General features: G+C 43.2%; 1 protein-coding gene across 2 annotated transcripts in view; it reads left to right on the top strand.

The window, feature by feature from the left end:
- LOC146809589 (galactoside alpha-(1,2)-fucosyltransferase 2-like) overlaps positions 1-18,856 on the top strand; it is a 372,181-nt gene that overhangs the window by 348,484 nt on the left and 4,841 nt on the right. The window contains exon 3 of one of the 2 annotated variants that reach the window (XM_085616433.1): positions 706-798. The exons of the other annotated variant lie outside the window; for it this stretch is intronic. Within the exon in view, the coding sequence (XP_085472559.1) occupies positions 750-798 (49 nt within the window). The 5' untranslated portion in view covers positions 706-749. The remainder of the gene's footprint in view (positions 1-705; positions 799-18,856) is intronic. 2 annotated transcript variants of the gene reach the window in all.

Below are 18,856 nucleotides of genomic sequence, written 5' to 3'. Positions count from 1 at the left end.
CTGATTTTCTTCTAGGGTCGCAAAATGTGATCAAGTATGGGAAACGTAGATTAGAATTTACATGTTTTCTTACAAAGTAATGACTAACCCACCAGACTACATCCATTTCCTACTTTAGTTTTTTATACGCCTACATCCTTTGTATCTATTTCCTTCTCTTTAATCAGTGTATGCAGCCAAGCACTGGAATTCACTACCTTCTGATCTCCATAACATCTAAATTATGTCATCTTTCAGCAAGATCTGAAAACCTAGTCGTTCAACAACCATTCTGCCCCCCTCCAGTCCTTTAAAGCCAGCACACTCACTGGGGTAACAGTTCTGCTTTCTAAACCTGTTGCGCTCATTCAACTCGAATTACCTTGGAGTTACAAAACATTTTATTATACATGTAAGTTATGCTTCCACGTTACTTCCGGCAGAAACATTCACAACTTTGTTTCTTTCATGTTAGATAATTTATGTGTAGTCTAATATGGTCACAATTTTCCAAGCACGTCATTATTGTATATTCCCATCATAATTGTGAGCTCTTTCTGACTGCAATAATCTCATACACTGATTGGAGATTCGAGGCATTTACAATTCTTCCTACTGCTATACTTACAAAATGCTAAAAGCACAAGTGATCAACGAAGGCACAATTGCCATAAACAATCTGTGTGGAATCACACCCTTATTATTTTTTTCCCTTTTGCTGTTCAGGTTGTGTTGGTATTCAGTGTTCCTGACATATGTGAAAGGCTTGGATGAGTTCTAGATCCATGTCAAATAAGCTGTATTCAGAGAGCTCAGTGGGTAAGTACGATATTTACTCAGGGCTGTAAGTGGGATGAAAAAGTGTGGGGAGGGGCCCCTATTAGGGATGCGGTCTATAATTAAGGGTGTGGATTAAACATGTTAATCAAAATTCGGTGCTTCCCACTCAGAATTGTTCCAATGTTACTGGGCAAATCCGAGATCACTTTATTAAGAGAGGGCGAAAAGTCAGGGTCATCATTGTTAGGAGCATAAGTAATTAATGTAGAATTCAGTGGCAACTTTCTTTACAGATATGATAAGCCATCTCCATAATGTGACTTGCTGGTGAAAGATGGCAGTGATTTGAGTCTTCCGTAGTAGTATGATGTCCCGCCGGAGCCTTCGACCAGAATCTTCAATTTTTCACACCAGAGTGTCTGTGCCTGTATTTTGTTTCACCGCTTCTTTGCAACAAAGATGGTGGGTGCAGGCACCTTGGTGCAATGAGTGCATTTATTGGATGGCACCAAAGCGTTAGGGCTCTGAAATGAGCCGCCCTTCTTTACAGTAAACAGCGGTCATTCAGAGCCATAATACATTGGTGGCATCAGCAAAAATGAATGCACTTTCCACACTGTCTTTGCAAAGATTATTTTTAGAATATGTTTACATTTCATTTTGTAAAGTATGTGATGTTGACATACGGCTTTAATAGATTTCTTGCAATTAAGGCAGCATTTTGAAACAATGCTTGCATTGTTATAGTAAAGTACTAAGCTTCCCATAATTATTCTTTGTATACAATGCAAGAGTTTACATGTTGGACAAATTCCAACAACCATAGAACAGTAAAGGAGGATAATAACAAATGAGCATTGGGGAGGGAGGTGGGAATACAGGGGAGGCTAAACAGATAATATTTCCATGTAGGGGAGGGAGGGATTTTGTTTTCAGAATATATTTTGGCAGATGTAGGGGACCTTTATTGTCAACACATAATAAAAAAGGTTGAAGAAATGTTTGTTACAACCTCTTCAAACCATTTGAAGATTTCTATATAAAGTGCAAGTGTGTTATCAATCATTAGTGCAAATAATAATCCTTTATGCAAATAGTAACAATGGTCATAGATCGTAGGTACCAGTATTTGGGTAAAGTGCTAAGAGCATATTATGTAAATTATAAAATTGATTTATAAACGATACCCATAAAGTGCTAATGCATAAATGAATAACAATGCTCAAGACATAGGCATTGCAACAATCCTCAAGTGCAAGTTACAGTTTATGACAGAAAGTTATTATTGTGAACCTCAAAATCTTATAAAAGGTTTTTAGGGTAGTATGTGCTTCTGTCAGGGTCTTATAAAGTGTTAAAGTGCATTGGTCAATTGAAGATCAAGTTGGAACTGTCATCAATATCTCAATGTGGCACTGTTACGTATATACTGTATGTGCCTGAATGTCAGCATTTATTTTGTTCACTATAACTGACAATATTGTGTAAAGTGCTCATTGCATACATTCTAACATGTTTACAGATAATGCTCAATAAAGTGCTTGGGCATAAACGAACATTGCTGCTCAAAGTCAATGACATGACAGTAATCCTCTATTGCAAAGTACAATTTATGACAAGAGATACCTATTACAACTTCAAAATGCTAAATTAGCTGTTTTGAGTAGTGTATTCTACTGTCAATATATCATAAAATGCTTGAGTGCATTGGTTAACCGAAGATCAGGTTAAGATTCTGTTCAATATATGAATAAAATACTGGTATATGCATAATTACCAGTGCTTAAGTATGCCACATACATTACATCATGTGTCATTTTTCGAAATGGATGACTCTCTAAGTGTCCTAGACTGCCATTGCACTTGATGTAATCTATATGAAATTTCCAGAGATGTTGCATTTAATAGATCCCAGAGCTCTCTAGACTGCAGAGGAGGGATATGGTGATGTAATTCATAAATGTACATGTAACTCTGCATCTAAATTGTCGCCCATTGGTAATTCAGTTCCCATTGAGATTATTAATCTTGATTCCATCCTTCTCAGCACTAGTTCTCTATCACCCCCTCTTTCACTTTTCTTCATCTGTTTGATTACAAAGTATTGAAAGTGTTTCTTTTCCCCTTGATGTTCTTCTCAAACAGGTTTTGCCATTGGATATGAGTAATCTCGATTTCTGATAACTCGTAGGTGCTGTAGTACTCTTAATTTCATTTTATTGATGGTGCTTCCTACATATTATTTCTTACATGGGCCTTGTAGAACATAGACCAGGAAGTCAGTGTTGCAGGTAATGTGCTCTTTTATCTTTTCTATTTTTCCATCCTGCAATCTATACTCTTTTTGATGTATTCCTTGTCCACTGGCATTACACTTGGTTCATTTCCAAAAGCCTGGTTGATTGAGCCTTGTCTCTTGTTCGGGTAGAGAAGTGACTTTTGGTTAAGATACCTCCCAAGGAAGCAGTCTTTCTATACGTTATGCTTGGATAATCCATCAGGTTTTAACCTTGGGATTCTCCAGTGTTTTTGCTTTATTTTTCTGACCTCTTTGTGCTGAATGTTATTGTCAATGATCAGTCGAATTTTTCTCATCTTCACCTTTCGTTGTTGCTACCTTTGGTACCAGCTCTTCATTTCTAGGTTTCGTGGAGGCACGTTTTATCGCTTCTTCTATCACTGCCGGTGGGTATCCCCTCAGGAGGAATCATCCAGTGGCAGTCACCGCATGACCACATGATAGTTATACTTTGTACAACTGTTGCATAGGAAAAACATTCTTTGTGTTGCTAATAACTTTGTCCTCGTTTAACGAATCTCCATGAAACTTTCCAAAAAGGTGCTACTTTTTGAATATTTTGTGCATGGTGTGATCAATCAAGTGGGGGCAAGGACAAGAGAGGGTCCCAAAACGCAAAATCCCCAAGAAGTTTCATAGACTTCTTAAAGAAGGGATACTGCAAAAACAGCAAAACCAAATTACATCAAATTTGGCAGGAAGCTGGATTTTGGTCTGCAGATTCTGCATTTTGTGATTTGGGGTAAAGCCGTTCAGTAGTTTTGGAGAATTTAAAGGTTAAAAAATAATTGTATTTCTGGACGATTGAGTCTGCGAGAGTCTTGCAAGAGCGCCAGTTATAACAGAGCCTTCTGATTGGCCAAGGGAGCTTTATTTCCCTTGGGTCCTCTCCGTTCCACGAGAGTCAGACTCCTGCGGGAGCAAGCTCTCTGATTGTCTGCCAGTAACATGAGAAAAATGTTGGTGACAGCCTGTACAGGACTTGGGGACTTAGTCCTTTGTCCTGAACATGTTTAAAGAAAATACATAAGGGGGCAGGGTAGGGATATCCCAATGCCCTAAGGGAGGGACCAAAGGGGACGGACCTGGGGCCCAAAAAAAAAGAATTGGCAAAAATTGCAGCAATCCTGTGGGATTTTAAACAAAAAAGGCATCTGAGGAAGCTTTGTTATATTAACAGGATGGGGGCATGTGACCCCTCCCGCTACCCTTTACAGGCCCAGGGGAGTCCACCCCCCAGGGCCAAAATATTATATAAGGGAATGGGGGCGCGCCCTTCCTCCCCCAACCTTTACAGGCTCCAGAACCCCACCCCGGGGTCGAAATAAATCAATATGGAGAGGGGGACAACGCAGCCCCCCTCCCTCGGGTGGAACAGTTGACTGACTAACAGAACGCTGCTGTGGGCTAGTGCAGAGTTGACAGAAGTAGCCTCGCTCCAAGGGTTTGCAGACTGAAAAACGATCGGACTAGATAGACTTGGGGATGTATGGAAGGAGGAAGCCCCACTTTCGTTTCAAGACCTACATGGGGAGTTTGAGCTGGCTGAGACTCAAAGGTTCAATTATTTAAGACTTAGACATGCACTGCTGACTCAGTTGAAGGGCGACACCTTTCTGTCTGACTACTCTCCCCTAGAGGATAGATTATTAATAGACCCTATCCCCGAGAAAGCAACCTCAACAATATACTGGAAATTGATGAATAATTTGCCGGACCAGCTGACAACCTTAAGGGCCGCATGGACGGACGACCTCGGCAGCATAGACGATGGGGAGATGCAAGAGGCACTCCAGGTCCAGAGGGAGGTAGCATTGCGAGTGTGCTTCAGATTGATCCAGCTCCGGATTTTGCATTGCTCCTACTATCCTTTCGAAGCTCCTGCATAAGATTGGTAGGGCTCCATCAGCGCAGAGCCTCTGAGGTTGCCAGAGTGAGGGAACTTTTCTTCACATTCTATGGGAATGTCTTAAAATCGCGCAGTTTTGGCGCAGGGTCATGGCAACTATGGTCAGAGTTGTGGGTACAGACGTGCCGCTAGACACAAAATGGCTCCTACTTATCATCGGGGGGGGTGAGACAGTGTCGCCCAAATACATCACCATCTGGCTCACCTTGGCAGCGGGGGTCATGAAACGCAATATTGGCATTGCTATGGTGTGGGGGCGACACTCCCTCCTTCAGTCACTGATTGGGAAAAAGACACAGATTGGTGCCAGAGAGCAGAGGAAACCGTCTATAAAAGCAGAGGATGCATAAAGAAATGGGAGAAGGTGTGGGGGACATTGGAGGGCCCTATAGAAGCCGGGAGAGCCTCAGTCGACTGAAAATGCTGCTTATTGTACCTCACCTTGTCATTTCCTCTTATAACCAATGTAAAAGGACACCCGATGTGCATGCACTGGCAAATGTGATTGTACTGTCTATTGAGCTTTTCAATAAAAAGAGTTTAAAAAAAAAGATTTTTGAGGGATGGGTTGCCATTTGCTCTGGTGGGTCTACAGGCCCCCAACACCAACCAAGCAACCTTCGTTGACTGACTGACACCCACACTGCTTACAACTACACTTGTGCCATGCCTCTGGTGTGGAGACTACAATAGCACACCGGATATAGACATGAACAGTTCTTCCCTCCCAGTGATAGGGGCCCAATCCTTTGTAACTACAAGGCACTTCCAATGCTGGGCTTCCCACATACTACTCTCTGACATATGGCACCTAGCCCATCCGACGATCAGGGAATATTCACTTTCCTCTGGACCTCATAGAACTCACACCAGAATCAATGTTATTTACTGCACTGCTGACCTAGTCTTCAGAGACAGCATGACCGAGTATTTGGGAAGCACTCTTTCGGTTCATAACCCACAACTACTCATGCTAGCACGGGCAGCTATACCCAAATGGCACTTTGAGGATGAGGGCGCTTCGGGACTCAATGAACCAGGTGACCTTGGGGGATGCAGTGGACAGTTACTTTTGGGAAAACATGGGCACTGCCACTCCGATTAAATGAGAGGCGTTCAAGTTGGTGCTGCGTGGGCTAGCCATTATGACAACATATGGTAGTAAGTTGGCACTTAAAATGGAGGTGACGTCCTTAGAAGCTAAAATCTGAACTCCAAAATAGCTCTCAGTATCCAATCCATCCTGTGTCACTCAGTTGGCCCAAGCGAAAACAGACCATACAGAGACCCTAACATGGTTTTCTACCCTACACTACAGAGAATATATGGCCCCCCAACATAGGTAGGGAGATAAAGCATCCTCACCTGGCTTCTTCGTTGGAAGGTACCTAGACCCCTGATGGCAGCTATACGCATGTTGCAAGGATGTATCACACATACAGGAATACTAAAGCATGCTGTATTCTGCTCCCTAGGCAACAGAGATACCTTACACTGAGGAACACTTGACCACCCTCCACCTGTCGCAAAGCTCCTCCTTGCAGCGCTTATATCTAGAAACTCCACTTACTATTGAGGAGATTCCTCAGATGGCCAGGAGTAAAACACCGGGCACTGACGGCTTCCCTGTGGAGTTCTATGCCAGGTTCCCATACATCTGCAAGTGTACGAGGCAGCTCAAAAAGAGAGTCGGCTTCCGCCCTATATGAGGAAGCGGTTCTGACAGTACTACTCAAATCAGGTAGGGATCCATTACTCATGTGATCATATCATCCCTTGTCACTGTTAAACACGGATTATAGAATCCTAGGGAAAATATTGGCAAATAGACTGATCCCGATAGCACAATCAACAGTTCACCCAGATACAAATTAATTTATTCGGGGCGGAGTACCTCACTAAATTTGTGTAGATTGTTTCTGATAATGGACTGGGCACGCTCCCATGATGCATGCCCCTGACTCAGTCCCCATAGATCATAGTACTCATAAAGGTGCCCGATCTCCCACATTTTCTTTGCTATGGCAGTGGAACTGTTGGCCTGTGCTCTGCGAGCGAAAAGACCTGACTGGGGTATACAGCTGGAAGGTAAGTAGCACATCATTTCTCTGTATGCAGATGGTGCCCTGGTTTACCTTTGGGACCATATACCAGTTGATGAGACAAGATTTTTAAAAATCACAATACACAACATATTTACTGATTGAGAACACAAAAAGCTGAAAGTACACTTTGCACTCTTTAGACACAGCAGCACATGAAACTGAGACAAGTTTGGTAGAAGCACCGTAAAAGTGTACTTTAAAATGCAAGATGAAGAAACCATACATAGAAAGCAATACTAACACATATTAATACATTTTAACTAGTTGCACTAATACATTTTGTAGGAACATGTTGATTAATAACGATTATTGATGAAATTATGCTGTAGCCTTCTGTTTCTAATGCTTTCAGTCAGAATGCACCATTTACAAATGTCGGTGCAAAAACATGTAGAAACTAGATACAATCCTGAAACTTTGCATAATAATACTAGAGATTCTAGAGTTTATAAAAAGTAAAAAACTAATTTTGTGATGTGAATTTAGAAAATGATACACTTATATAAATGTTGGGAACATTTGTGGTAGTAGGGTATTTCTGTAGACTTCCAAATCTCTCAATTCTCTTGACCAAGGTGACATAATGTGAAGCTGAACATATGATAGTCTTTCGATGGTGGTGTGTTGCTACTTCACAGGAACAATGTTGCAGACTTTATAAAAGAAGAAACCCCAGAGGAGGGGCATCGCAGACGCCATTGATTTTTAGGTCTCGGCTAGCGATGCCTGCGCTTGCGCAGTCTCGCTCGCGAGAGATAATGACTTGGGAGAAGAGGGGCTTGAACCCGCCCCTCTTATCCCCTGTTCTCCATTGGCTGGCCTAGTAAATGCTGGCCAGCCATTGGAGAAGAGGTCCCGTCACTCCAATCATGCCCCGTCCTTTTCGGATCGGGGGCGTGTTTTTTGCGAAAAGTCTCAGGGAGGAGACAAGAGCAAAACACGCCCCCGAATCCGAAAAGGACGCTCCCTTTCTCCGAGGCATTTCTGCTGTGCCTCGGAGAAAGGCGGTGGTGTCTTCCGGTGCCCTGTTCCTGTTTACTTGTTTGTATTTAATTGCGTGTGTTTGAATATGTGCAAAAAACGTTAATTAAGTACTGACTCTGAAAGACATGTTTACTGTTTAATATCACAGTTACACAATTGTTTTACGGTATGATCAGTTTATAAGGGCACTAGGTTAGGGTCCTTCCATTTAGATGCTCTGCAACAGTTTCAAGATCTGACTGTTTCTCGTTAGGTCAAATGGGTGTAATTTTTGAAATGTACGTTTTTCTCGCCTTCGCTTGATTTTGCTCTCGAGAAAGTGCCACTGATAGTAATTGAATGACACTCATAATTACACTGAAATTATGAGAATGTCACACATAAGTGATCTGAAAATTTGGCAATGTTTGCTGTTCCTCTACTCACGCTACCCAGAAAAGCTTCTTTACTGGCCACTTCAAGATGGCTGTTATGACCAGACAAAAGTTACGTAATTCGTCCCTTTTTCCTTTCTATCTTGGAACTGATCATGTGAAGCTCGGTCTCAATTCTATGTCTATTTCGGATTATTCTCCTGTTAAATTTAAGAGCTTTTCTTCGTCAGTAGACTTCTAATGAGTAGGAATGACATAACTCGACGTCGGACAGCTCTTGCGGTAGCAACGTTTGATGTTGGTACCACCGTAGGAAAGGCACGACTACTTACTCAAATCACTCCTTAATTTCAATCGCACGGAGATTCGCACCGCCCATGCATGGCACGTGATGCGAGGAAGTAGGGTAGGAGGTGGGGGGGTAGATTGGTCTTGAAGTCTCGCGTGGCTTCCGGAGCTGTCAGCCCGCCTGGCTTTGAAAGGACGCACCGGCGTTGAGTTTTCACGTGTGTTGATGCGGTATGCGTTTGGTGCCTGAACCTTCCCTGTGCAAGACATAAGAGCCATGGCATTTCAACATCAGGGATACTCCGAGGCCGAGCTCCGAACATTGGAGGAGGCGGTTATATGTCGCGAGGCACAGGTGTCCTCCTTGCTCAGCATCTTCGGGGAGGTATTTAACATCATCTTAAATCAAACTCAGCCGCTGTCACCCTTTTACTTTTCAGACCCTGTTCCTGAGCTCCCTACCGTGGTCCATGACATGGCCACTTTGGCCGTTTTTGCTCTGCACGGTGCAGACCTTTCCCCTTTACCTCCTCGCTCCCCAATGTCACAGTGCATGCAAAACACCAAGCGATTTTTGAACAATGAATGTGAAAAAATTTAAAGTAATCAGTGACAGCGATTTAATTCTAGTTTTCTTCACGTTTTTTACTTAATCTTAAATTTGCATTCTCTCCGCATGTTTGCTATTTCAAGTTTTGATGTTTCTATTTTTTGGGTGTAGGATATTGCTCTTGTATAACGCAAACTTTTATTGAGTCGCCTGTATGTGTTTACAGCGGGCCACGATTGAGACTCTGGAGTTGAAGTTCAAGGGGTCAGTGCGAGGTTTTCAGTGGTTCAGAAAGGTAGTCGGAATAGATGGTCTTCCAGACCTTGGCGCTTCTGTGGAGCGCACAGCGCAGTGACTATGTTTTCTAATTGCACTTTTGATTATGTGCAAGTGTATGTGAAGGAGGCATACTGTTGTCAAAATACTGATAAAGGAAAGTAAAAGAAAATGCGGCGCTAATAGGTGAGTGGGTACGCTGTTTGTTTGGGGACGGGGGTGAAGTCAAGGAGAAGCGCGCATCTGCTTTCAGGAGAGAGGAGAAACAAGCATTTACAATTCAACGGTCTCGGCATTGGTAAAGTTAGAGCTATTGGCATTGCTCATGACAATGCCGTTTCTTTAAATGTTTTAAAAACAAAAACATAAACAAAAATAATGTCATGAGCAATGCCAATAGCTCTAACTTTACCAATGCCGAGACCATTGCATTGTAAATGCTTGTTGCTTTTTGTCGCAGATACCATTCTTATTTGTCCTGCTCTGAGACCCGGATGCTGATCGATTTCTGGGAATATCTTTTTACTTTGACTGCTTTGCTGAAGCTAAAGGCAGAGTTGATGGGCTGAAATCTTTTCTGAAGAACCATTCCAAACTGCACTTCATTTTATTTCCTTGTTTATGCTAATTGACTCGCCCTTAATGGACTTTAAATCTAAACCCTTTCCTCTTTCGTGTAGGATTTTAGCTGTTAGATAACAAACTATCCTGCTGCCCTAATGGTAGGGGAACTTTGTAACTCTGCAAATTGATTTTATAATAATCATCTGATAAAGCTTGCCTAAATGTTTTTACAAGCTGTGAAACTCTGAACTGAAATTCTCAAGAGATTGCTTGTGGCAATGAACTTTGAATCTTTAATACAATAACCAAATTAATCTAATATCTGTCTGAGTCTATTATTGAGTTCTGTTGGTTCTTCCATTTAAACTATGGTGTTTACTAATTACAGCAAACTCTGTCAGAACATCAAGTAGCACTTTTCTTGTTCTGTGTTGCTATTGCAGAGCTTTTGGTCTGCAATATTCTTACCCCAACTTAACTTCTTCAGGAGGTTGGGTCTTCCTGTTGCTATTCCTAATTTCCACAGTATGGTTTTAAGACTGGTATACCTAAATCTGATCTCAAAGGTGTAGGTTAGCTGTCAATTGAATGGTCTTCATTGGACAGCTGACGAGGTGTTCGAACACCCTATTTTCCACCACTCCTATCGGCGGAGGAAGATTTGTCAGAGGATCATTGCCTTTGTGGTAAATGAAAATATTGGAGATTGTCTAATCGTAAAGGGCCCAGTACAGTTTCAGTAGTGAGGAGAGTAAGCGTTAAATAATAAAACCAATTACCACGCTTGCGCTACAACACAGTCATGACTCACTTAATTGCCCTGTTAGAGGAATTTGGCAGGATGTCAGGCCTGTGTATCAATTGGGACAAGTCAAATCTGTTTTGACTAACACCAGTACCACCCCACAGGGACTATTACTACTGGCCACCTCCCTTGCACGTGCATATGAGAAAATTAGATATTTGGGGGTTCTAGGAAAAGCTTTCACCAGCTTAAGGTCCTCAATACCCTTTTAGTGTGGCCTACCATTATCCACTATGGGATGGGTAGCTATCTCAAAGATGCTAATTCTTCCTAGACTACTTTAATTCTTAGATATTCTGGTGATCCTTAGAGAGGGTTCTTTCAGGGACTGCAGTCCCTACTAATCACCCTTATCTGGCGGGCCGGCAGACGTAGAGTGCACATTTGCAAATTATATGCACCTCTAGATAAGGGGGGGGGGGTGAGTCCCAAACTATTATATAGCTGCTCAACTTCAATGGCCGGCACGTTGGCTAGCCAGGGACTGTACCCAGGAGTTGGGGAACGGGCTCTCAGAACCACTCACAGATGACATTCAGGAATGGCTGCTGGGATTGGATTGACAACCCTGGCGATCAAGGGAAACGTACTAATGAACACAGCCAGATATAGCTGGAGAACGGGTCTTTGTACTCGGAGAGGGCAGGCGCATTTCGCTCCCATCCTATCACTATGGGTGATGCCAGGCTGTCATAGCCTCCTATGTAGATTTGATACTCACCCATGGCAGGGGACTGGCCTTCTACAGCTGGGGAGACCTATTTTTAGATGGCTTGCTGAGACAGTTAAATGATCTGGTCGGCATAAATAGGCTGCACACTGGTAACTACTTTCTCTAAGCATTACTAGCGCACACATTGCATATCATCTGGGACAGAACACATGATATGCCAACCATTTCCCAAGTACCTCAAACACTCCTTACACTAGGGCGAGCCAGACATGCGGTGACCTGCCTTTACACTGCTCTACAACTTGCGACGGATCTGCTACACCCAGCCCTGATGGTGCGCTGGTCATTGGACATTGGTCAGGAATTTACAGACGCACAGTGGGCACGATGACTCTAGACAGTTAAAACTAAATCCTGTAACGCCTGCCTCAAGTATCTTCAATCTTACTATGTACACCACATGTGCTTGATGTGCCAGCGGATAGACAGCATGTTCAAGTAATGCATACGCACATGTTCACAGTGTCATGAGGTCAATGCATAGTTTAGCCACAAGATATGGCACTGTCCAATAATCTCGGAATACTTGGAGGGGATTATTACTCAAATATCTGATACAGAGGGAAGGCAATTTCCCAGGGCGGTACCACACTGTAATTAGGGCTCTCACGCACTCACAATGTGCATACATTTATTGACCATGCCCTAGCACTGGCCAAGCGGCGAATTTCCCTGGCCTGGAAGCACCCCCACTAAGGAACTGGCTACTCAACCTAAAGAGAGGTGCATACGCAGACATTTAGACACACTTCCAATGCCCGGGGCCAACTACCATGTCTCCCCCTCCCTTGCGCTGGGGGATTACCTGAACACTCTGGAAGCCAAAACAGACCCGAGGACACCCTGAGTACCATCTTCTATAATATTTTGGTCTATGCAACCCATCGCCCAATACACTCACCACCAAGATATGGGTAACTCCACTACTGACACCCACTGGTGGTCACATGAGGCAAAATCCCTTTATAATCCCCACTAAAGGTTTAACCTGTAGTGTATCTTCTGGAGCGGAGGATACTCCTTTCCCCTTACTACAGAGCATTGCTGTCCTCTCTCCCCCACTTCTTGTACCTTCTCCATCCTACACAGATATTCTACTCTCAGTTTTAAAACATTTCTAATATTAAGGGTTTTATAAAGTAACACCCCAGTATTATCTTTAACAGTACGGTATGACTTGTAAAATTGCACCCATTTATCATGCCCCTTATGCTCAATATTTTGACTGCATAATTTGTGGCAATTGTTATCAAAGCAGAGAAGTCAATAAAGAAATACCGTGGGGGAAAAAAGAGGTGAGATTTGTGGCATCCCCCTCATACATGATCTGCACGGTTACGGCACGTAAGAGCCCATACTCCTAAATCAGTCATTCTTCACCTCATTACATGCCCTGCTGGCAAATTTAAATAGGGGTAATGCCTGCCACCGGGTGCCACCAGGAAAGATGTGGCACCAATGGATCAGGAGGAAGGGGGGCCTCGAACTTTAAACATTATCATTTGGCATCACAGAAGCAATGGGTTTGCTGGATTTCTGACCTTCCCTTGGCACGCACGGTGGCACTAACGGGCTCACCACACGTAGAAACACTTCAGCTCTTTTTTCACCTAGATGCACCATTTGACCGCCCCTCCCCCCTTGTTTTCTTAGTGTGACACAAGCATGCTTTCGAAGAGTACTGCAGCTCATGGCTCACTCACCCGGAATGAGTGATGGACGACAGTGGGATTGGCATCCCTTGGTGACTTCCTTCATGGCAGTGCTCTTCTCTCCTTTGCAGAGTTTTTTTAACAATATGATATACTTATTGGTCACTTACAGACGTACAAGGGTGCTCCGCTCAGACCGGGGCATAAGTGTGGAGACACCGCTGCAAATGCGGTGATTCATAATCTGCATGTCATGGGCCAAGGTAGATATCTCATCCCCTGGCTGATCAATGGCCCTGGTGAGCATACTTGTATGCCCCTGTCTGGCATGACGGCTAAATGGGAGGCAGATCTTGGCAGAGCTCTCGCAGAGGAGTGGTCCAGAATCCTGGCATACCCTGGCATACCATGCTAAAGTGACTAGGAACACAAGGTTTAAGCTCATACCATTTTTCCTACTACATAGGGCTTATCTTAACCCTACCAAACTAAATGAGTCCTTCCCTATTCCGGATGACTCATGCCCACGCTGCAACCGGCCGCATACTTCATATGCTATGGACTTGCCCATCCCATTCACTTTATTATTAGCAGGCAGTTACCTCACATCTTGGCCGCCTCACATGCAATGACATCCTCAACAGTTGGGAGGGTTGTGCACTGGGGCTCTTCTGCCACACTCAGAAGACTAGGCCTGCAGCCTGTATTTTAGATCTTGCTTTGGTGGTGGCAAAAACCTGGTGATTACGCACGGGAAATCGAATGCTCTGCCCCAGGCATCATCATGGTGCCAATCATGGGAAGGGGTGAAGTACAATGTGCTTCTGCAAGAGGTGGCCAGGGGCCTGAGAAAGCGTCCCCTCTCACAGGGGTGGGATTCACTGCTTGTGGCCTTTCAAGATCTACCCAGAGATGACGCATCTCCACACTGAGCACAAAACTGCAATTAAATGGTCTCCTTACAGGGTACACATGACTGGAGGGGGCATCTAAGGAGCACGCCCCTATGAAGCCCCTGGTCCCAATGGTTCCAATGGCGAAACCGCATGAGGCTGCACAAATGCACACACATATACACATAAGGTTGCCTGCTGAAACAGTAGGACACCTGTCCCTAACTCTGTTACCCATCCTGGACCCTCGCTCTGGTAGCCTACTCCTCATCACTATGGAAGCTGTACCACCCCACCGGCCTTTGTTGTCACTTATAGTTCTATTTGTTTGATTTTCTTTCCACTCTATACAATATGGGAGTCTTATGTGTTTCTAATGGCTGAACAGTACCCGTAGTGCACAATATGGTATTAAAGTGTATAGATGGTCAATGCTGCACTGGACATTTGGTTCCATCAGTATGAGTTTAATAATACACATCACAAGCATTGCTCACCACCTGCCTGCTCGGTTGTAACATCTGTGGCTACTATTGTGCATTGTTCTACTGTGCAATATGTTTAAAATGACAATAAGGATATCTAATAGAAAAGGCTGCTTTTACCAAGTGTGGTTTCAATCCTGCGTCTCTTTTGTCCCAGGGATGCAACATACATAAGTTGAGCAGTACTTTCCATCTTCACTTACAGCTGGGCATGAGAATGCAAGGTTAGATGCATGAGGCAGGACTCTTGTTTTTTCAAGGAATGGTCTGGAGGCAGCCATTGCTGATACAATTGATTGTACACTATAAAGTCTACAGTTGACCCTAAGGTTGAATTGGATTTCTATCTTTGTCGCTTTTCACCACTCAGTCACCATGACAAAATGGCTGTATCCTCCATTACTGTACAGCTGCTTTATACACACTGGTCCATCTGCTTTTATTTACATGACTGTACACCGAATATATTTTCTGTTTTTGTTTTACATTGGCCATTTCTGTTGCTTTATTGCCTCTTTTGTTTTAATCCAGAAAGAAGAGCTCACGCTCAGATTCAGGGAGATTACCTGGAGGATGATGAATTGTCCCCCTAGTGACACCAGAGAAATTCATGAGTGTGTCTTGTGGAGCTCTATAGGTTTTTTAGTACGAACCTTCTATCCATTTTAAACATTATTAGTCTCTCCACATTTTGAGGATGGAGAATGGTCCTACTAACCATGATAATTGCCCCAGCCGCACTAAGCACCCACTGAGGATACACTAACGAGAGGACATGTAAGACTGAGTTCTGGTTACTATTTCTTCCCACACCAAAGCACACAGACTCTTCATCCAGGTAATCTTGTACCTTATTCTCCATTATCATAGTTGCAGACATTGTCTGTTTTAGTGAAGCTTGCACCTGTGCACTTGATTTAAGTCCTAGGATATTCATAAACCAAGTCATTTCAAATTTTGGAAGTGAAAGTGATGGTGTAAGTGCTGTAGATTTAGTAGCAGGCAATTGTGTTAACACCAGTGGGTACCACTGCTGCAGTGGTGACATGTTCCTGAACTCGGAGACACCACCACAATCTCCAAAGGTTGAAGGCAGAACGTCAGTTCTGCTAGGGCCTCGAAGCTGCAATTGTTTATCATATAGGTCACTCACTTTCCTGGGATTTTTTTTATTTAAATGGCGACATTCACTAATGAAAACAAAACTATATAGCCCTTTTCTGTACTTTGGATCCAATCTCTTTTTGCAACTTTTGATTTTTGTTCACGCAAATGATTGAGCTGTTGACTAAAGCAACTAGTTCTTCATTGAAATTTTTGTATGACTGGTACACCTTTTAAATTTGTACTAAGGCATAAGCAACAGTGCAATTACTTGGCCCATTGGAAAATCCTCCTTGCTGACTTCCTGTGTCAAAATCTCAAAAGCCAGTAGCATTTGAGTCAGTTACTCCTGGCATGGCTTTGGCTGTTGAATCCCCTCTGCTGTGTAGTATGTAATCATTGATAGGCCTGTAATGTTCCAACCAGCATTGCAGCAAGTAGAATATGGAGTTCTAATGGGTTGAGTTGTTAAGACTTTTACAGGAACTCTATTAGCACACTGAAAAATACTCCGCGGCTTCTGGGCTTTGAAGGAATGACAGAAACAAGTGTAAATCCTGCAACGGGTGACCAGTTTATTGTTGATTAAGCCTTCTTTCTGCACGATTAGGTTGATGTAATGAGCAAAATGTAGGACTATAGAGTATCCATGGCTCTGACTATGAATCCAATGCTGAGACCTTACGGTGGAAGTCATTAATAAACGTTGTTATTACATTCTTTCAAAATGTTGGGGTCTGTATATGATTTCTCCATCAACAATGCAAACGTTGCATGCTGGTGAATGCCTTGAAAAGCTTCAGCAGCGGTAAGACCAGCGCCTAACCTTTGTTTAACCCCTTGAAAGGAGACCCAGTGTGTAACTATGCACAGCACTGATTTCCCTGCAGAATTGCAGGGAAAGGATTTCACATGAACCCAGGCCCAAATGAGTCTTTTTGTGGCTCTTGACACACCACAAATAATGCAGCAACAATAATGTACAAACGAGTTCAACCAAGAAAACAAATACTAGTACAACAAATATCAAACACCAAAGAACACATTAAAATAACGTTTAAGAATCCGTCAACTGCAAACAGCATTTAATGCACTAGACAAAAATCACCCCTGCAAAATACATTTAAAACATAAAGAAAACATAAAGGAAAACCAATCAACCAAATACAGAAAATGACAGGCAAGCACATGGGGAAGAAGGTAGCTGGGAACAAATGAAAATGTCTGGTAACATGGGCGTCCTGACTGAAACACCCCAACACTAGCCACCAACGGGCACATGCAGGCAAAAAATAACATTTGGCATGAATACAAGACCATCTTCAAGCCCCTAAAACAATAAAAAATCTCAATCACAGGAATAAATTAAAAAACATAGATCCATGGCCTAAAGCAAATTAAATCCCTAGACAGCAAAACAGCACAGCATAATGACAAATCTAAAGAAAATCCTCAAAAGAGCAATGAAAAAGAGGATATGTATATAAAACCAGGGCTCCTTCCTTCATACTTTTCCATTATCCATTAATCCCACATGAGTCTGCCTATCGCCCCCGCCTTCCCGCTAGTTCCAAACTACGGACTATTCAGAAACAAACAAAACAAAAGTGAAAAACAAAAATGGAACAAAAATAGTGGTACCTGCCAATAACAAAATTTAGCAGTTCTCCAATGAATTTACATGTTTTTTCCTAAAACAGTAGAGATACTGTGGGTGGGTGGTGCAGCCAGCAGAGATTGCAGACAATGGAAGAGTGATGCTCTTCCTTCAAACGCCACATCCAAACAAAATATGCATTTCATGCTCAAAATGTATGCAAATGGTCAGCTCAGTTAAAAAAATTAACTTGAAATGAATTTTCACGTTAGCGCACACAGATTGACAGCACAGGACCCATGGTCAATCACAATGCAAATCAGCTACATTTTAGGGGTGGGTGTAACTCACAGAGTTTTAGTTTGTGGAATTCCCCAGAGTTACCTAAAAATTCTGCGAGAAATTTCTGAAGTTCCACAAGCGGCGGAATTCCTGTCCGTCGCGCTGTTCACGCAGATTTGTAGCACCAGGAGCTTGTCTCATGCTGTAAAATCAGCTCGAACTGCACCACACGGCGCGCCAGAGGATGCTGCTTCTGTCTGCCACTCAAGTAGAGTTTATACTTGAGTGGCAGCTTACACAACCTGAGCAGCAACTTTCTCAAAAGGAGTGGTAGCGACGTGCCGCGACCACCCGTGTTAAGAAATCTCACGGGAGTCGGTCTAGTGCTCATTTTTTTTTCTTGCTTGCCAACTTAAAGTTGGCGAGCCATGCTTGAGAAAAACTCAACATGGCGGAGTTCAAGCATGGTGCACTGCAGGTGCTTTGACTCAGTCTGGAACTGATCAGCAGTGTCACCTGTAAGATGCTGAAGGACGTTAAATTACATAATGGGCTTTGATCCATTTTTGTGAGGTACTTACTGGCACTAGGCGAGCAACTAACAGAAGTCTCTGGTTTGAGAGAAAAGGCAATTCTAAGTTGGATAGTGTCTCATATGTAGGAGATATGCAGCCAGCAAACACTGACTTAGAGTTAAACTGTAATGTCTTTAGGGGACAGCCATCAATACCTTCCTTTTACCACTGCACCTAAGCACACCTGGCCTGTACCAGAGTAACTCTAAAATCTCCTAGTACTACACACCTAACCCCAGCCTAATTCTGATTTTGGGCATTTAAACTGCTGATCCGCCCTCCCAGTTCCTTCTTTCCTGTCCCCTGTTCCACCACTACCAATGCAAAGGGTTTGCTCCTTCCTGGGTGTCAACATATAACCAGTGGGAGGCTGTCATTTGTGCATAACATGGGTTGGAGTACTTTCGTATTACAGGTGTGTTCTGACTAACAATACACCTAAAATATGAAAGGAAATTACTAGTCAGTTGCATATTAAAAGCAGTTAGTGACATCCCAGTACAAGGGCATCTCGTGCTGCGAGTGTGATGGTCCCCATCAACCCCCTCTCTGATCTCTGGGAGGAGAAACCCTCTGCAAAGGGCACAGCAGCTTCTTAATCTGAAAGAAGATGGACGCACTG

The sequence above is a fragment of the Triturus cristatus genome, chromosome 7 (genome assembly GCF_964204655.1).
Source record: "Triturus cristatus chromosome 7, aTriCri1.1, whole genome shotgun sequence".
Taxonomy (NCBI): domain Eukaryota; kingdom Metazoa; phylum Chordata; class Amphibia; order Caudata; family Salamandridae; genus Triturus; species Triturus cristatus.
Note: the sequence above shows the minus strand (reverse complement) of the source record. Positions and strands in the feature narration are given on the sequence as shown.